Source organism: Astatotilapia calliptera, chromosome 16, assembly GCF_900246225.1.
Source record: "Astatotilapia calliptera chromosome 16, fAstCal1.2, whole genome shotgun sequence".
Classification (NCBI taxonomy): Eukaryota; Metazoa; Chordata; class Actinopteri; order Cichliformes; family Cichlidae; genus Astatotilapia; species Astatotilapia calliptera.
The window spans coordinates 2124336-2144811 of NC_039317.1; the positions used below are offsets into that span (position 1 = coordinate 2124336).

The 20476-nt window shown below is 44.5% G+C and overlaps 1 protein-coding gene across 3 annotated transcripts in view; it reads left to right on the forward strand.

The window, feature by feature from the left end:
* Window positions 1-230: 230 nt before the first annotated feature.
* The window catches only part of parp4 (poly (ADP-ribose) polymerase family, member 4), a 38233-nt gene continuing 17987 nt past the window's right edge, over window positions 231-20476 (forward strand). The window contains exons 1-23 of one of the 3 annotated variants that reach the window (XM_026143981.1): window positions 232-309; window positions 459-645; window positions 1246-1480; window positions 1920-2013; window positions 2863-2941; window positions 3036-3140; window positions 3933-4091; window positions 4783-4920; window positions 5084-5251; window positions 6132-6283; window positions 8310-8441; window positions 11418-11516; window positions 12070-12253; window positions 12422-12563; window positions 13397-13539; window positions 13635-13766; window positions 15941-16027; window positions 16200-16364; window positions 16445-16491; window positions 16662-16743; window positions 17575-17712; window positions 17800-17989; window positions 18266-18336. In XM_026143981.1, coding sequence (XP_025999766.1) covers window positions 520-645; window positions 1246-1480; window positions 1920-2013; window positions 2863-2941; window positions 3036-3140; window positions 3933-4091; window positions 4783-4920; window positions 5084-5251; window positions 6132-6283; window positions 8310-8441; window positions 11418-11516; window positions 12070-12253; window positions 12422-12563; window positions 13397-13539; window positions 13635-13766; window positions 15941-16027; window positions 16200-16364; window positions 16445-16491; window positions 16662-16743; window positions 17575-17712; window positions 17800-17989; window positions 18266-18336 — 2868 coding nt within the window. In that variant the 5' untranslated portion in view covers window positions 232-309; window positions 459-519. Of the gene's footprint in view, window positions 646-1245; window positions 1481-1919; window positions 2014-2862; window positions 2942-3035; window positions 3141-3932; window positions 4092-4782; window positions 4921-5083; window positions 5252-6131; window positions 6284-8309; window positions 8442-11417; window positions 11517-12069; window positions 12254-12421; window positions 12564-13396; window positions 13540-13634; window positions 13767-15940; window positions 16028-16199; window positions 16365-16444; window positions 16492-16661; window positions 16744-17574; window positions 17713-17799; window positions 17990-18265; window positions 18337-20476 lie in introns of all 3 variants that reach the window. The other 2 variants (XM_026143982.1, XM_026143983.1) reach the window with 2 other exon arrangements.

Sequence of the window (20476 nt, forward strand, 5' to 3'; positions counted from 1 at the left end):
TATGGGCGTGTGTGGTTGGAGGATGTGTTTGTGCGTGTGTGTGCGCGCGTGCACGCGGGGGGCGAACATTTTTCTTGTAAAACAAAGGGGGCCCAGCAAAAAACTTTGGGAACCACTGTGTTAAGGTCTGAATATGTGACATTTCAGTCTGATTCGACACTGATTTGTCGTGGAGGTGTTCGAGGACGGAAACGGAAACGCCTCTGTTAACGTCACGACCTTTATTTTGAAAACCAAACCAGACAGGAAGTTAAATGTTGCTGCTCGCTTTAAGTTAGTCACTGGACGAGTGCGTGCTTCGGGTGTTTCGTCAGTACCTTTACTTTGCTGTTTCTGATCGTGTCGATGCTTTGTTGTATTCGTCGTTTACTAACGAGCACGAGTCCCGCGTGGCTGTTCTCTAACTGATCTGTTACGTTGGATACTTTTTGCTGAGAGTTACTTCCGCATTTTAACAGGAGTTGGTGGGAGCGCCAGCAGGGTTTTCTCAGCGCAGCTGTGCGAGACTCGTCTCCAGACATGGCGGTGTTCGACAACTGCTCGGTGCTGTTCGAGCTCAGAGGTTTGTCGTTCAAGGAGAAGAAGACGGTGAAATCAGCAGTCACAGGTCACGGAGGCAACCTTTCGTTTGTGGTCAACAAACAGGTCAGTGAGCTGTCAGCGCGGGGGGAGGGGGCACTCCTCACGGCTGAGTGCTCAAATGAAACTTTACTAAACAACTTTACTTAAAAAGAGCTTTTTTCTTTGGTACCTGCTGCAGCACGTGACTATTTCAGTATAATGTTCACAACATGCCAGAGCTGCACCACGAATGATCGAAGTCATTCTCCCACATCTATAGAAACATGTAGTTAATAGTTGGTCATGAATCGGCTGCACTTCCATGGAGCCTCACACGACTGTCTGGTACCAACAGAAGCACACAAGTGAGCAAAAGTGCTCGCTCTGCAGAAGGACGTCCCTGTGTTAGTGACGATGGTGCAGATGCTGAAGTCTGACCTAATAGAACTAGGTTCTCTTCTGATGGGAAGCTTCAGCAATTCATTATTTTTGTAAAAGTATATATTTGCACACTGACTGACCAACACAGGCCAGCAGTGCAAAACGCCTTTTGGATTGTGTTGTGCTTTCAGCTACAAAGCTGCAGTGTGTGCATTCTGCAGCTTTATGTTCAGAGACCAAAAACCAATAAATACATTTAAAAATCTTAGACTTCTCTCTCATTTCTTCCTACATTTCCCACAGTGCTCTTTGGTAGTGACAACCGATGTATCCAACCTAAGCTCCAACAGGCTGCGTAGCATTCAGAAACACCACACACCTGTGGTCGGGGTGGATTACGTGTACAGGTGTGTGGAGAGAGGAGTTCTCCTGCAGGTGGATGAATACAAGCTGGACACGTCCTCTGCCTTATCAGCTCCTCTTCATCGCTCCTCCTTCAAGGCGGCTCCACTGGCTTCGCTCGCACCTCAGCAGATAGGTCTGTATAGAAAGCACCACTAAGCAGATCTTTACAGTTTCATTTATTTCTGTATTTTTTTTCCATTAATTTGCGTTACAGACACAGACAAGCTGCTAATTCTACCCACATGCAGCACAATGACTGATATTTCCTTTACTGTTCAGTAACATCGTCCCCCCACGCTGATTGAAATACATTCACATTAAAAATGTTCAGCAGACTCAGCCAGCAGGTTGAACTAGTTTTATTAGGTCAGATGAACATGGGTGTGTGCAGCTGTGTGCAGCTGTGTGCAGCTGTGTGCAGTGTTACACATTCACATTGTGTTTAAAGCTGATGCAGCACTGTTGTGCAAATTGATAAGAACCTGTTTGCTACTCGGTGTGTGCAAAGATCTGTGCACAAGGTGATATGATATGGAGTTAATTATTAAACTGTGTGTGTGTCCATACTGCAGGGTCAAAAGGCCGGGCCCAACCTGTGGAGTGTGTCAGTGGGACTCAGAGGGCAGAGAGTCCTGAGAGGAGTGGGAATGTGCTGGACAGGTTCAGGTGAGAGACGCCATCTGTCTATTAGTGAGTTACATTAGGACCATCTGTCTGTTAATGTCGACGCCCTGAGTTATGAAGACACCTCTGACCTGTCACGGTACAGGACAAAGTACCAGGGATGCACTGATCTAATATTTTGGATCAGATGTGTCTGATTCTGGTTCAAGAACCTGGATGTGGTACATGGTTAACAGCCAAGTTCATTCTGCTCTGATTTACACACAAACTGGGTTCATGTGAGCGATTACGCGTGTAATAGGCGTGTAATAGGCGTGTAATAGGCGTGTAATAGGCGTGTAATAGGCATGTAATAGGTGCACCGTGTGCGTTTCACACTTTGCCTCTGCCGAGTGTGAAGTGGACACACAAGCAGAAGTTGCTTTACCAGCAGGAGGAGACAATATATTTAAAGTCAAGAATCACTAGTAAAGGCACGAAGTACATCCCAGCGTCCTTCTGTGCCAGAAAGGATAAAGCTGGGCTGCTAATATGTAATTACATGTTTATACAGCACCACATGACAACAACAGTGGTGTCTTTATATTGTGAGGTAGAGCCTACAGTAATACAAAGATTGTGACTGTGATTATTGTCATGTTGGCTTGAAATCAGGTGTCTCCATCTGCTGGTACTGCGTTGAACTGCAGCACAGACAGCTTTCTCTGTCAGCCCCGCCCACGTTGGCTTCAGATCTGGAAACATTGGCCTGGTTAAAAACCTGAACTGTTTGTTCTCTAAGCTGCTGTAGTTATTAGATTGGTTTAATAGTGCAGATAACTGCTCTGATAAGCTTCCTCCAGTCATGGCGCCTCAGAAGAAAGCTGATGTTTGAAATGTTCATCTTGACAGAATTTATAGAGACACTGATTCGGATCTTCCATCAGACCAAAGTGACTTTCAAGTGGCAAAGTATTCGATCTTTGAAAAGGTAAAAGAACATTTTTGTAGCTTACCACTAATGACATTCCCACAGCAATAATTACTGTAATGACTCTTACTGGTATGAAACATATGCACTGTAGGTAAACAGCAACAGTTGGTGTGTGCTGGAGCTGCAGAGCTTCAAAGGGGAGGAGGGGCGGCAGTACCGTGTGGTCAGATACTGGAAGGATGATATACTCTGTGAGGTAAGAAGTGTTTTTACATGTGTGTATACATGTGTGAGACTGACGCGACTCCACTCTGGTTCATGTTTTCTGTGTCCTGATGTGAAACTCTATAAATGTACATTTGTCTTTTGAAATGAGAGCTGAGCTGGATCCCTGCAGAGAGCGTAGTGTTGCTTCTTTAGCTGCTCGTCTTCAGGTCCAACAAATATTAGTGCGATGAAATCTCCTGACAGAAAAAACCAATCAGTCACAAATGTAGTGTCAGTGTCACGCAGTGCTGGTGAAATACTGTGTGTCATGTGCACACTCTGTCAGTGCGCCCCAGGTGAGCTCGGTGAGCTCGAAATCATCAGCAGTGCTTAAACGAGTCCTGTGCCAAACCTAGAAGGGTTACGACCAACTCCTGGTGACTTCCTGTTTCTCCGTACAACAGCAGCCCATCTGTCACTGCTCATACCTGAAGGATTGTGTGCATAGACAGTATAAAAGATGTTTCAAATATTTTCAAAATAGACTTTTTATTCAGTGTGACCTCAAACAGCTGACAGACTGATAAGCTCAGCAGGAGGGTCAGGACGACTATCGTAGTCTGGGTCCTTCAGATGGAGAGCAGCTTTGAGACGTCCTCCGAGCTGCACTAACGGCAGTGTTGCTGTTCTCTGTGCAGCCGGGTCTGAGACAAGTAAGCAGGGACTGTCTGCAAAACAGGAAGACGTGTTCCACAGTGCACTGTCAGCACAATCACATGTCACTGCTTGCATAGACCTTTGATTTTGTGTCTTTTTTTGCACACATACTTGTGTTTCACAGAAGAAGGCCGTGAGGGACAAGCTGGTGTTTTTGTCCACCTCAGAGGAAGCTCTGGAGGTGTTCCAGGCCCTGAGAGACAGCCTGGAGGCTTCAGGTCTGCGGAGGCAGAGCAGGTTTCCTCCTTCTGCCTGTGAGATGGGCTCTGCGCCCCTGCAGCAGGTCTGACACACTCACTGATGAATATTGCATCACATCTTTGCTCTTTGCTCTCAGCTTTTAGACTCACCTTTATTTACTTCACTCGTTTTTTATTTGAAGAATTAAAGTTTAAAGACATTTTCTTCAATACAAAATGTTTCCCACTTTCTTTCTGAGGTTTAATGAATCTTCAGTTTTTCCAATGAGGAATATTGTTGAATATCAACACTGACCAAAACACTGGTTATAATTTTTGACATATTAAGAGGACACAATATTACAAAGTACACTCCCACCAACCACTGTGGCCTGAAGCATCAACCTTTACTACAGCTATCTTTCTCTCTGTTAAACTGTATTGCAGCAGTTTACAGTACAAAGCTGTGGGTGGATCGGGTCTCACACCATGAATAATAACAGTTCAGTACAGATTAATTAAGAATGTCACCGTCACATCAGATGCTCTGCTTTATGTGTTCGTGTCACATTTTATATTTGTGCTCAGATTAAAGTTTCCTAAAAGTAACATAGAAGGAAAACACGAGCGTTTTGGACGTGTGTCCAAATCTGCTTTAAACTAAAAGGACTGAATTCATGTTTCTGGACGAGAGAACATGTGGGAAATCCTGTTTCTTAGTAGCACGTTTGACATCTGAGACCTCCATCTGTGCTGCTCAGCAGTTGGATGATACATGCTCTGTTTGATTGACAGCTGCTCCTGGAAGAGAAGCTCAACACAGGAAGCTTATCACAGGAAGTGGGTGTGTTTGTGGAGCTGCTGTGGACCGAGGCGCTGGGCTGCCTCGACAACATCCTCAGAGTTTCAGTGGACAAGCTCAGCCTGAATGATGTAAGAGTTTCTCTGTTTGTAAAACGTGGAGCTGCTGACGGTGACCACTGAGAGAAACTGCAGCTTTCCCATCAGCCTGACCTGATAGTGTGTGTGTGTGTGTGTGTGTGTGCATGCGCGTGTGTGTGTGTGTGTGTGTGTGTGTGTGTGTGTGTGTGTGCAGGTGAGCAGGGCAGAGGGCTTGTTGCTTCAGGCTCAGAAGAAGCTGACAGAGGGAAACCACACTGAGCTGATGAGTCTCCTGGAGGACGTCTACACTCTGCTGCCACACAGACAACTCTCCATATTTCCCAGCACCAAGCTCATCTCTCAGAAACTGGACCTCTGTCAGGTACCACGCACACGGCTCTGAGACACGCCCACTGACGTCACACGTACTGAGAAAAATATCCTGCAGAATGATTTCTGTCAGAGATGCAGTGTGACTGAGCCAGGACAGAAAAGCCAACAAAACTATCACAATACAACTTGCAAAAACACGAGAGCACCGACTGGTTCCACCGCTTTGACACATGTAAGAAACAGTTCCATAAAATCTTAAAGGTCAATGTGAGGCACGTGATGTAAAGTACACATAAGGCCTCTCCCAGCTGCTGGGAGTGTTTCTGAAGGAGGAACGTTGCACTATGAACTACGACCCTTTAACTCCACCAGGAGATGGAGCTTTTTCACAAAAACCTTTCACAATTTTTTGATCGCTTTTACGCTGAAATATAAAAAATTGGTTTAGAAAATGTCGAACAGGTGGATAAACGTTAGTCAACCTGACCGTCCTGTGCACTGCGACATACACTACAGACGACCAAAACAATCCCAGCATGCATTTCTTCATTTATCCAGAGATGTTTGGGCTTCAGCTATTCCGGTTCACTGTTCCTCTTAAGAACTTTTCAGCTTTTGCTACTAAAACATATTAACACAGTAAAATGCTAACCAAGCTAGCGCCGCAGCACTGGTGTAAGCTGAGTGCTTCCTGGCTCTGTCCTGTGTCTCAGATATCATCACACATTTGTAGAAAACATTAAAGAAAAAAAATACACGACGACTTCAAAGGTTAAAAGTGTGTTTGAAGGGCCAGAGGAGGATGATGATTGGACAACATCACAAATCCCCCCACTCCAGTGCACAAGTCCATGATATCGATCAGCTCAGCCTCTGTGTTCTCTTTGTATCTTTAGACTAACACAAAACAACGATTTGATTTCCTCCAGTTAATCCGAGATGTTCTGAATGCAAGTGAGATGACTCTGAGGAGCCCCGCCCCTTCCACTGTGGGGAAGTATCGAGCTCTGAGGTGCAGCGTTGAGACGGTTCCCCCCAGTAGCTCCGAGTTTCAGGCTGTGACCGATCTCCTGCAGGACAGGTAGTTTCATGTCCACTTTCCAAACGAGGATTAAGTAACAGCGACACATTCAAATTCATGGTGACATATTGTGATAAGGACCCAACACACAGGATTTCATGTTGTTTTGACGTTTCGTGGTCACTCAGGAATAGCTGCTGCATTCCACACACCCTCCTCCATCTCCGCTGTCACTATATATACACCAATCGATCAAAGCTTTATTCGCCACATGCAGGTTGCCCTGCAGTGAAATGGGACCCCCCCCCCCGACCTTACACACACAACACAGACATCACATGGGGAGACAAGTCGGAGATCGGTAGCGTTACAGAAAAACACTGAAATGTACACTACAATGGGAAAGTACAAGAGGAAAAAAAGAGACCTCTGCTCATGCTGTGCTTCCATGGCAGGACAGCACGAGAACAGGAAACAAAGAAACTCCTCTGCACAGAGAGCACATAAATGTCCACAGCACAACTTTGTGAAAGACATGACAAGCCACAGGATTGGGTGGGAGGTGAGGAGTAATCCGAAGCGAACACAGCAGCCGCCCTGCACAGTGCTACCATTCCAGCGCGGCACACCGACCCGCCGTGTTCCCCCGCAGGAAACAAGCATCCAAGGCGTTTGGAAAGGGAGGGGGATGAGTGTGTGCTTATCAGTGTAAGTGTATGTGTGTGCGTGTCCAGAGTTCAGCGGAGACAGTGTCCTTCGCCCTGCCAGGCTAAGTAAACAGTCTTCCAGCCAACCCAGGTGGCCTTGCAGGGAATGGGAAGGAACAGACTCAACACAGTCGTTATCAGGGTGTTGTTCGGCTCCGGCCTTGAGCCCACAGCTGGCGCTGAAGGGGTCTCCGCATTATAATGGTGGTTTTTCTTTTACAAACAACTCATGAGAATTTCAAGCCGTTTTTAACACTCCGACACCGACACTGGTCTCAATCTCCCGTTAATAGCTGCGAGTTTCTCCATGATGTTATTTACCTTCAGTTCCGTGATCTTTTCAGTCTTTTGCTCACATAGCAGATTCTGAGACCTCACAACCGCAGCCAACTGATCTGCGATGTAATCCAGCTTCTACCCAGAGGTGTTGTTCCGAGTGGATTCTTCCCTGATGTAATCCAACATATGCTCAGAGGTGTTATTCTGAGCATTCACTGCAGCCGTTAGCGCCTCCAAGCTCGTAACCATGCTGCCTTCAGTGAGCCCTTTCTGAGAAGTCGCACCTGTCGTTCCAATCCCAGCGGGCAGCCTTGTGGGGGTTTGAACAGCCGGTTCCGCTCTCTTAATTCTCCGATAAGCCAGGGCCAAGCCAGCTCTGATCAGCAAGAACCCTGTTATCATGGTTCTGAATAGGTAGATATCTTCAGCGTCCTCGATCGACAGTCCCGCCAAGCACACGATCCTCTGCCACCCGTCCATCGTGTATCCGGCAGGGAAAGTCCCTCCAGGGCACTCGGGCTCTCCCGAGCCCAGACTTCTCGTTAAAGGGTGTCAATAGCATCCAGAGACCAGTTGATCAAAGCCATAATTCTCTTTTAGGTTTTAGACACAGACTGTGAGAGTGTTCCAGGGAAGTGAAAAAAGCACGAGACAAGACAAGGACATAAGAAGCAAAGCAGGGAAGATAAGGGAGAGGAGTGCTTTTAGGTGCTCTGCCCCTTCACTTTGGAGTTCCCCCGACCTCAGAAACACTTTATTCCCTCTTTTTAAGTCCAACCTTAAAACCCACCTGTTGAAAATTGCCTACTCCATATAACTCATCCATGAACTTAAACTTTCTGTCTGCTGCTCTTATTATTGTGTATATTTCATGTTTTTATGCCTGTTTATTTGCTGTACAGCGTCCTTGGGTGTTTTGACAGGCGCTTTTAAATCAAATGTATTATTATCCCTGCTGTCAGAAGCCGGTCGTTGCAGAGGTAAACGAGCCAACGTGTTCACAATGATCTGTCTTCAGTTTTCTGGAGCATGTCTTCTGTATGCAACGACACAAAGATCTCTTTCACAGATGTTCCCTCGCTTTAATCTGTGTTTCGCAGCAGGGTGCAGATCCAGCAGATTGTGCGTGTCGGCCGAGGGGTGGAGCTTCAGACCTTTAAGAGCGAGCTGGGGAATGTTAAGCCACTCCTCCATTCCTCCAGTCCCAACAACTTTGTGGGAATCCTGTCTCGGTGAGAACAACTGATCCTGTCGTTTGTCTCATACCTGATTCACTGTAAGAAAACGGACTTCAAGCTGAACCCACATCGACAAAACTCTTCTGTAAAGCCGTCCATTCAGAGACTTAGCTCGTCGCATCGAGCTGTGGTTGACACTCTCATATACACTGAAACAAAGTCTGAATGTCGTCAGGGTGTTGTAGTCACCCGCCGTGGGCAGGCAGGCGGGTGGCGTGAACAACAAGTCAAGAACGTGGCGCTGTGGGGAATTTAAACACTTTAGCTGCAGCTACCAAATATCTCGATGAGTCTGGATCTCAGTGACGTTGACCTCGAGGTCAAAGTTGTCTGGAAACTTCATGATAACTTTAATTGATACCATAGCTGCATGTAGTAGTGACCTTGACCTGAAGGTCAGAGGTCAACTGAGAGTTAATGAGGAACATTTATGCCATAGATGCATCTTTGGGGAGGGGGCGACTTGTGGCCGTCAGTATTTAATTTTATTCAACTTTTGGGGATAAAACACAACCGTGTGGACGTCTTAGTCCGTTTGCATGAACACGTTTGATTTAATATGTCAACCAATCAGATCAAAGACTGAAGGAAAAAACAAAGGTTTTCTGTATTTATTGTGTTTATTGTATTTACATGTAATCTAACTGATAAGCTACCAGGACATCTCTGCCTGTGTTCTGCTGCGAGTGCAGATCTGTGATGCTGTGTGGGAATAATGAATGGAAACTTAATGGGACAGAATCCCGTGTGCTTGGATTCTAAGAAGAGCAACAACAGCTTGCTGTCATGGTGTGCGTGCAGCAGGACTCAAGGTGACAAAACTCAACTTTATTTGCTGGACAGGAAACGAAGAGAAAACTAACTAGACTGGGGAAGATAAACAGGCAGACAGAACTCACATGAGGATACAACACGACACAGAGCAACAAAAACACAGGGCTCGAATAAACACCGGAGCAATCGGGGAATGGGAGAGGGAAACACAGCTGGGACAAATCAGACCTAACTAGACAACAGAAGCAAAACCAACACGCTGCACACAGGACAGGGACTATCAAAATAAAACAGGAAACACAGAAACAAAACTTAAGGACTAGAAATTACAGAACAAAGAACTACTAGAGCTCGAAATACAGAACCTTAAACCAAAAGACTGGTAATGATAAACCACGATGAAAGCTCAATAATTATACCAAAATCAAAACACACGACCCAGGACTGTGACACTTTGGGTCACACCAAAGGTTTGTTGTCTGTTGTGAGACATGTCTCGCTTTTTAACCAGTTACAGGAAACTGTGATTTGTCTTTAACCCTTTAGAGCCGGTCGGAGCGGGCACGCTCTGTTTTGTGTAACTATTTTTAAATCCCGGTAGCTCTGCAACCACGTGAGCTAGCGCAATAATTTTTTTTGCATATGAAACCGGAGGAGTTGTACTTACATCTGATGCCATCAGCTTGTCCTCGGTCACAGTTTCCTTCCACATATAGCTTTGCAAAAACTGCATAAAAAGCGCTTGCAGCAACAAAAACATAATATTCCAGAAACACGCTTTGCCGATCCGATCAGCTGTTTGTAACACTTCCTACGTCCATCAGCGTGAACTATCACATGACCGCATGTCCTGCCCGAAACCGGAAGTGACGTCATTTTTCGCGGAAATGTAGTTTTTACCATCAGGGCCTCATGAGCCTATACTGGTGTTTTTAAAAGTTATCTTTGACTTTATGACTTTCTGTGTCGTTTCTGGGATGCTGAGGACTCATATTGCACTGCTGGAAATAGTTTATTTTGATGCACATGCTGCTTTTTGCAAATTTGCACTATAATATTTATTTTCGTTTTTCCTGCAGTATATAAAAATTGGTGTATTTCAAAAACAAAACTATGAAGACACTCAAAATAAATTTCCTGTGGTGGGAAACTATTTTGTGCAACTTTTTTGTATTTACAGTTTTGAGGGATAAGCCTCTTAAATTTCTCTAACTAGAAATATATGTTAAAAAAACAAAAGCGATTTTCAGTTTTTTTGTAGTTTATTGCACTTTTTTGCAATTTATGTAATTACTATGCACTTAATGCAGACATATTATTAAAATCTGGGCTATAATGGTTGTATTGATGTATATCAACTTGAAATGCTCCCAAAAATGGCTCCACAGCATGTAAAAATATACTATAAGCTCTGGTGGACTTGGTTCTATGGTAGGTCCTAAAGGGTTAAGGACACTGACTGGCCAGGTGGATTTCAGCCGGACACCGTGTCTCTGGATGTTTAGTGCTTTATTTCTACAGCCCCAAATCACAACAACAGTCACCTGAAAATGTTGTTAGTGGTTTCACATTTATCGTGTATACAGACACGCACGATGTGTTTATCACATCACTTTGAAACATGTCGTTTTTTCACCTGTCCTCTCTCTTATTCTTTCACTTTAGATAAACATTATGTCCATAAATATTTGGACAGAGACAGGTTTGGTTTTTTATCACAATGAATTTGTAATGAAGTTCAGACTTTCAGCTTTCATTCAGAGGGTGGAACAAAAAGATGTGAGGAACACAATCTCATCATTTCAGGGGCTCAGACGTCATTGGACAAACGAAACAAGTGAAAGTAATTGTTGAAACGCCTTTTCTGGCACTGACAGCCTGAAGTGTTGAATTCATGGACATCACCAGACGCGAGCCTCCTCCTTTGTCATGCTGTGCCTTCACTGCAGCAGCTTTCAATCGCTGTTTGTTTGTGAGCCAAAGTCTTCAGCCAATGAAACGCTCAGCTGGGTTAAGATCAGCTGACTTGGCTCCGGCTGTACGTCTTGTGTCCATCTGTATTAGGAAACGCCGTCCAATCATTTAGCTCGATTTGAGCAGACCTCCTTTACATAACGATATCTTTACTTTCATATGAATTGTGTGTCTTTAATGTGTGTAGTGAAACAGCAGCTGTGTTTGTGTCCTCCTCTTCAGTGGCCTGCTGCTGCCCCGTGTGGGAGTCGAGCACCACGGCATAGAAAGAACCGACGTCGGCAAACTGGGCGGTGGGATCTACTTTAGTGATTCCCTGAGGTTAGTCGAAAATCCCAATTTGACCAGTTTCTTTGTGTGTCTGACACATACGCTGCTGTGCAAAAGTCTTGAGCCGCCCCTCATTCATTGACAGTTTGCCATTGAGTGAAAAGTGTAATACGACACATAAGGCAAGTATGAAGAACTAGTTCAAGGACGAGAGACGTGTTACAATCTGGACACAAATCTGATGGTTCCATTGATTTTGATTCCCAACACCACTGAACTCAGTCTTGCACCTCTCCCCCGACTACGTGCGCATCGGCAACGCTTTGAACCAATAACGCTTTGAATAAGATCATGAGACTTGTTGCCACTTGTTTTAACGTGATCTTGTGTAATCTGCACGCCTCAGCATCTTCTCCTTGGTTCCCTAAGAAGGGCTGTGAGGTTCATACGCTGTGGAGTGTTTTCAGTCCTCTGGTTGTAGAGTTTCCTCTGAATGTAAAGCAAACACTGACCTGCAGTAATAAAAGCTTTCACTTGTTATTATTGGAGTTTTGATATCTCTGAACCAAGATGGCAGCAACACAGTCACGTTTTCCATCCACAGCACCAGTCTGAAATACTCCAAGCCCGGCGTGACGGATGGCTCCCGGTTGTTGTTGGTGTGTGACGTTGCGTTGGGACGTTGCAGGCAGGTCTACAGGACGGACGTCCTGCTGAAGCAGGCTCCCGACGGATACGACAGCGTGCGCGGAGTCCGCCGCGCTCCAAACACTCCCTCTGAGTTTGAGGTACAGTAGGACTGTGTGAGCGTTTACATGCACACGGATAAACAGACAGAAGAAAACACTTACTGCCCATAAGCTGAATTATTGTTCTTTGCTGAATATTTAACTGTTGTCACACTAGGTTCACTTCACTAACGCACACAAACATACATCCACTCTTGTGTCCTCCAGGATGATGAGTATGTGGTATACAGTCCTGATCAGGTGAAACTCAAGTATGTGGTTCAGTTCAGCATCCAAGGAGACCAGCTAAAGGCCTTCACTCCTGCCGTGGACATGTCACCTGAGCTCTGTCTTCCTTGTTCTGCTGAAGGTGAGCACTGGACAGCTGCGCCTTTGATCGGCTCTTATTTATGGCGATGAACGTGAGAGTACAGTGCGCTCAGCTTAGTGGTTGAACTTGAGCTTTCATACGTTTTTACCCCTCAGCTGTAAAAGGCTCATGTGGTAGCATCGTCACCAAGTTTATAATTCCAGTAAGCTGAGAATTAAATTTGAACCTCAAGTGCTAAAAATCATCAGTGACCCTTGACCTCAAGATCAAGTTCATAGGTCTGAAAACTCCAAAAGGAAGCCACCCAGGATTATGACACTTACTCCAGACTTGCATCTACTCACATTAAGCCCAGACTGATCCCAGTGGGGTTAACCAGTAACACCACCAGATATAACATGTCACTGCTGCACAGCTGTCTTTAAAGGTAAACAGTGATGTCATTCATTAGATGCAGCTTATAATTTACAGATGGACTTCTTTACTCAAAGCACTTTTTAGTTTATCGTAGAAAGACACAAAACCTTTGCATGTAGAGTTGGTGAAACGACACAACAACAGTTTTTTGTCAAGCTCTTCAAAGTGTTTGTTTGCACGTGCAGGATGTTGGTTGGGCCCTCAGCTACAGGTTTGTTGCCATGCAGGCCGAGTCTAAAGAAGTGTCGAGATCCTGCTCCGGTGGCTTCGTCTATGTGAGAGGACTGTGTTTATTGGTCAGGATGGGACTGACAGTCTCTGAACAGCTATGAGATTAGTGGAAATCCTTTGTCAGCACGGTCTGCTATGTGCGAATTATAATTATGAAGCTGAAAGATAGAAATGAAGCTAACCACGTCATTCTGCACTGTTTCGTCTCTTGTTTCTGTGTGTAGAGCTCAGTTTAGGCGATGATATGTTTGAAAGCAGTAAAAACCCCTTGGAAGAGGTGACCGCCGGACTGTTGGACAGCGCTGGTCAGCAGCTCCCTCTGCAGGCCGTTCATGTGAAGTGTAAACTGATGGATCTGCTTTCGCAGGTAACGGTGGCACATCGAGTCGTTTCAGTGTTTTTCATTGTTAGCTTGCTGACATACGATTTGACATTTGATGTGATCGTCTGTGTCCTTCTTAGGTCATCATCTTCCAGAAATACACAAATCTGAGCTCAGTGCCCATTGAGGCAAAGTATGTTTTCCCTCTAGATGATTCAGCTGCAGTGTGTGGGTTTGAAGCTTTCATCAACGGGAAGCATGTCGTGGGACAGGTAACGGAGCGTTATTCAAATACTAGTTCACCGTCTGAACGTTTTCATTTCCTGTTTCTGTGAATTACAATATAAACACCTGTCAAACTCTCTCTATTTATATATATATTAGGGGTGCAACGATACACAAAATTCACGGTTCGGTTCGATACTTTGGTGTCACGGTTCAATATTTTTTCAATACAAAAAAAATGTTCATGCCTTTTTAATTTGTCATTTATTAAATTTTCACGGCACATTCCACACCACATCTCTGTGCGTTCATCATTTGTTTGAAGCCAGCTCACCTCCTGCAAACACTTTTCCGAGAATACGTGCTTCTTTTGTGGTTCGGACTCCTTCTGACATTTGTTTGGAGGTGGAGGAACATCACAGTAATTGCTTAAAGGAACTTCTTCGACATCTTTAAGAGTTCTAAACAAATGTCTGTCCTCCTCCTGAAAATCTTATGTACACAAACACGCGTTGCAACTTCTTATCTTGTGCGCGTCTTTTGTTTTGACAGCGAATGCGCACCTGCGGACCACTTATGTGCAGCCCTGGTTATTTAGCTCGTCATGTTGCAGCCACAGAAATTCTTTTGTCCATGAAACCATAAAGCTGCACTTTCTTTTTGCCTTATAGTCTGATTTGTCATAACTTCTCCGTTTTGTGGTAAGCTTTTCTTTGGCTGTCACTTCTTCACCCTGACCTGTCTTATTTGGCTCAGCAGAACTAAAATATATATCTGTCTGTGAAGGTTCTCAATCATCCAGGTCATCGTAGTCAAATATAAATCCTGCTGCTTTTACACACACTCACATAAGCTCAGCGATGCTCTGCGCGATCAACCTCTCACATGTTTAAGCTGCGGGAGATTTCACTTGTCATGTTTGCATAGTAAGCTAACGATTGATAAGACGATGTCAGAGGAATTGGTGCACAAATTATCATCACTCACAGATCAGTGCTGTCGCTCTCTATACACAGTTCGCGCGATTGCAAAGTGAAAGCAAAAAAACAAGCGCAAATTCAAACACGATTTCAATATGTCACATATTGACAGTGGCTCACCGATGCCAATGACATAATTACCCAGCTACATTTCTGAAAGAATGCAAAAGCATTGACATATATTTTTCCTTCCTACAATAGCCCGACGGGCAGGGAAGAGATAGATTTTGGTAGCCTGACTGGCAAAATCGCTAGCTCCGGGACGTCGGGTTTTACTTTAGTCCATGACTCGCTTACCTTCAGGGTCATACGTCACATGAAAACCAAAATAATTCCAAACGCCAGATCTGAATGAGGGTGGGGGAGGTTCAATTTGCCATGTTGCAAGGAGAGCTTAACTTCTGTCTCGCTAGCTTGCCCTGCGCTCTTCCTTCTGACGATGCTGTCTGTGTTGAGCGCTCAGTGGATCTGCGCTCGACAGTGCAGCCTAGGCGGAGTAGTCGAACGCAGATCCACTGAGCGCTCAACACAGACAGCATCGTCAGAAGGAAAGTTGATAAAATAAATTAAAAATGTTGTATTGTTCGATACATATGCGTACCGAACCGAAAGCACTGTATCGAACGGTTCAATATCTATACAAGTATCGTTGCACCCCTAAAATATATATATATATATATATATATATATATATATATATATTTATTTTATTATTTATTTATTTTATTTTATTTTTTTTATTCATGAAAATGTGACCAAAGCATAACAGGATCTTTTATTATTCCTGTTGTTGTTGTCAAAGCCCAGCAGTCTGTTGATAATACCCAGTACTCTGACGCTGGAGGGAGTAGAAAAGCATTCTTTAGTGTTTTCCACAAAGTTCTGCCAACATCAACGAGCCTTGAAGCAGCCGGGTTTGTAAAAGACTTCAGGCTGTGACTACATCACCCTTCAGCTCACTCGCTCTTTTGCTAGTTTGATCTATCAAATGCAACATTTAGGTTTATTTTGGACATTGAAGTTCTCATGAGCTCATTGGCTAATGATTTGTGAGTCACAATTTGTTGACCAATAAGCACGTGGGTTCTCTCATTTCACAGCCCTGTGCTCGTGACATTTGGATTCAAAAGATGAACGATGAATAGTAAAGCTGCTCAGTTTGAGGCACTACGTCTATCGTGTATATAAAGCCTGTGCTGTTCAACACAACGTGAGCAAACCAATGGATGTTTGTTTCTCAGGTGAAGGAGAAAGAAAAAGCTCGCAAGGAGTACAAACAGGCTATTGAGAAAGGACATGGAGCTTATCTCATGGACCAGGATGCACCTGTACGTCTAAGCACGCACACACACACGCGCACACACACACACACACACACACACACACACACACACACACACACACTCATCATGCGGGTCCAGAGCTGTTTAGCGTCTCCTGGTGTTATGTAGGCCCTTTTAGCCGCCGCTGGTTGTGACATGGTCTGTATCCTCACTGCAGGATGTGTTCACCATCAGTGTGGGTAACCTGCCCCCTGGTGCAACTGTCCTCATCAAAGTGACCTTTGTCTCCGAGCTGATCGTCAGGGACGGCACAATTCTCTTCTCCCTGCCCGGCAGCGTGGCTCCGTGGCAGGAGAGTGCATCCCTCAACCAGACCACACAGGTAACAGAGATCCTGTCCGGCTCATGATTGAATCAGAGTTTGCTTTGATGACAAATATGACTTTAAACGTCACTCCACAGGTCAGTGTGGAGAAGGTGTGTGTAACTGATGAAGCTGCGAGTGTGAGGTGAGCGAAATGAAGCATTTCTGTTAACCAGTCTGAACCTCGTCTGCTCATATCCACCTCCAAACTGTTAAGAACTGAACAACAGCTTTGCAGTATTTACAGCTTCATTATTTCGTGTATCCTCATGTTTTTGGTTTGGGGTTGTTCAATCACTGTTCCTTTGCTCTCAGAGAGTTCACCTTGGACCTGTCAGCTGAAATGCCCTATGAGATCTCCAGCCTGCAATGTATCACTCACCAAGTCAAGATGAAGGTCATTTGGCTTTTTATTTTACATTTAAGCAGTGAAACTGAATATTTTATTTACAAAAAATGTGTCCAAGTGGAAGATGGTAGATAATGAAAAGAAGAGGCCCCAGGACAGATCCCTGCACGCCTGCAACCAGAGGAAAGGGCTGAGAAGTGAAGGATTTAAGTCGAATAAACTGAGTGATTTAAACCTGGCTAGTGGGATATGGGAGAGACCGAAGGAGGCGAGCCTACTGAGGAGAATTGAGTGAGAAATGGTATCAAAAGCAGCAGTCAGATCGAGAAGAATAAGAATGGAGAGTAAACCAGAGTCGGCTGCCATGAGAAGATCATTGGTTACTTTTATCAGCACAGTTTCAGTGCTGTGGGGCGGCGAAGACCAGACTGCAACTGTTCATGCAGATTATTATTAGTTACGTATCATCCAAATCTTTTGGGATTTAAGTCCCTCTGATCGAGCATGTGAACAAATGACAACCTGGCTGCATTTGGAATTGAATCAGAAGTCGTTAAAATGAATTCTGCTACTAGTAATAACAATAATTACAATCATTATTATACTTGTTGCCGTTTGTTCTTCATTTACAGCTTTCCAAAACACCGTCATTCATTCTATTTAAAGATTTCGATTGTTAATATTTGTTTACTGTGACTCTATTTTAGTTGGAAATCATTTCTATTTGACCTGTTGTCTGTGTCCAGTCAGAGGAAAGCTGGGTGGACCATACCACTAATTGTTTTACCTCAAAGTTTAAACCAAACTGCTGTTTACAAATATGGATTTATTGCATGCAAACCAATCATTTTTTGCTCTTTAATGTTTGTGGTCATGTAGAAAACCGACTGTAAGGCAGTGGTGAGCGTGCTGCCAGGACAGATCATGGGTCCAGATGGATTCCAGCTGTCCATCATGCTGTCTGACGTCCACCTGCCCAGGATGTGGGTGGAGAAACACCCTGACAAGGACAGCCAGGTTTGTCTGTCGCTCTCTTTGTCTTCTCCTCCTGTCACTCTAAAAATGCTGCTTTTTTGTTCAGCCATCTTGTTTCCGTCCCTTTAGGCCTGCATGTTGGTTTTCTATCCAGACTTTGAGGTCAGCTCCAGTTCAGACGCAGATGAAGTCATCCTGCTGTTGGACACGTCCGAATCCATGAAGGGAGAGTCTCTCCGCTCGGCCCGCAGAATCGCCCTGCAGATTCTCAAAAGCCTGGATCGCAGCCTGAGACTCAATGTGGTTTTGTTTGGAACAGGTCGGTTTGTACTTGCAGCCTGAGGCAGCTTTTAGGCTAACATTTAAAAAGTGTTAGCTCAAGTCATCCTGAAGGATGTGAATAACAAGAGCAGCACGTCTTTCTGTGAGCAAACCTGTGTCACTCACAAGAGTTTCATTTACAGTTTGTCATATTTGCATTTTTCCCACACAATACTTGGATGAAGCTGTTAATCACATATTACTGAGGAAACCCTGCAAATGCTTGCTGTAGCCAGTGGTAGCTTTCTTAACTTTTACTGTGTTTGCCTTTCAGATCACACAGAAGCTTTTCTAACAGTGACGCCACTTGGTGAAGTTTATGAAGAAGCCCAGAGATTCATCAAGGTCAGTTATAAATCTGCTGTGCTCTTATAGCTCCGGGTACTGAGTAGCATGGCTGCATGCTGCTCTATTTGTTCTATTCTTATCTTAGCAGGTACGCTAACACTAGCTAACATGATCCAGAAAAAGCCCTTCTTTCACCTCAGCCCTAAAAGGCTGATGGGGTTTTGTCACCACCCTGCCGAGTGGGCCACGCCGTCTCCCAAGTTTGTGAATGTGATAACTTGAGAACGAAGCCATGTAGGATTTTCAAATTCTTACTATAGGTGTATCTACCAACAGTGTCAGACATGTTTGAATCTTAGTGACCATGATCTCAAGGTCAGAGGTCAACTGTTCTGAAAAGCTTCAATTCATTTTTATTTATATAGCACCAAATCACAACAAAAGTCCCTTAAGGCGCTTTATGTTGTACAGAGATACAGAGAAAAACCCAACAATCATATGACCCCCTATGAGCAAGCACTTTGGCGACAGTGGGAAGGAAAAACTCCCTTTTAACAGGAAGAAACCTCCGGCAGAACCAGGCTCAGGGAGGGGCGGGGCCATCTGCTGTGACTGGTTGGGGTGAGAGAAGGAAGACAGGATAAAGACATGCTGTGGAAGAGAGACGGAGGTTAATAACAGATATGATTCAATGCAGAGAGGTCTGTTAACACACAGTGAGTGAGAAAGGTGACTGGAAACTTAACTTGTGACACATCAGACTTATTGGTAATGTCACAAGAACAACAATGGTGTGCTTGGTTTCAACGTAACTTTATTCTTTCATGAGTTATTTACAAGTTTCTGACCATTTATAAAATGTGTTCAATGTGCTGCCCATTGGGTTGGATTGTCAATGCAACCCTCTTCTCCCACTCTTCACACACTGATAATAACACCACAGGAGAAATGCCAGCACAGGCATCCAGTATCCGTAGTTCCAGGTGCTGCACATCTCGTATCTTCACATCATAGACAATTGCCTTCAGATGACCCCAAAGATAAAAGTCTAAGGGGGTCAGATAGGGAGACCTTGGTGGCCATTCAACTGGCCCACGACGACCAATCCACTTTCCAGGAAACTGTTCATCTAGGAATGCTCGGACCTGCACCCATAATGTGGTGGTGCACCATCCTGCTGGAAAAACTGAGGGAACGTGCCAGCTTCAGTGCACAAAGAGGGAAACACATCATCATGTAGCAATTTCAAATATCCAGTGGCCTTGAGGTTTCCATTGATGAAGAATGGACCCACTATCGTTGTGCCCCATATACCACACCAAACCATCACTTTTGTTGTTCCAACAGTCTTGGAGGGATCCATCCAATGTGGGTTAGTGTCAGACCAATAGCGGTGGTTTTGTTTGTTATTATTCTGCAAATTCTGTGCACCGATCGGGGTCATCCTCGCTGAGATGCTGCAGCAGCTGGAGTTTGTAATGGTGCCATTTGTGAGTAGCACTACTGCACATATTACTTTGTACATTTACACTACTCTGGTCAGTTGTTTACTTGCACTGCTGTGACAATACATTGGGGTGCTAATATGGCACAAGACACTTTAACATTGTATTCACACAATGTACATTTTCAGATTTTGAATCTATTTAATTTATTTATTGTATATATTGTCTTTTTGCACAGTCAAAGGAGAGTTCAGGACACATTTCACTGTGTTGCACTCGTATGACTCTGCATATAACAAATAAAGAGCCTTGAATCTTGATGTAAGGAGCAAAAGACCGCACTAGGGACTGAGCTCTTGGAAACTGAGCTACTGACTGTAGTGACGTTTATGGGTGAAGTTGAGCAGCTGACTGAGCTAATTGCTGAGTTTCATGCTGAGCTGGCAGCTCTGAGTGCTCTGGCCACAACTCAGCGTTCCCTGAGTGCTCTAATTCAGCACGTGCGATTTCAAAGTCCACTAAAAAAGCTACACAGTCCGCTGAATTAGCTCACTTGATCCCCTCGCCAAGGTCGAAGGCGGTTGTTCCAGAACCATGTTCTGCCTCAGTTACTAACTTTAAGGCAGCAGGTTAACAGCCACACAAACAGTCTGAGAATGCACAGCCTATTAATGGGCTCTAGTTTAAACACTCCAGTCAGAATGAGCACAAGAAAAATAGTTTCCATCACTCCCTGAACTCTCCTGCCCAGA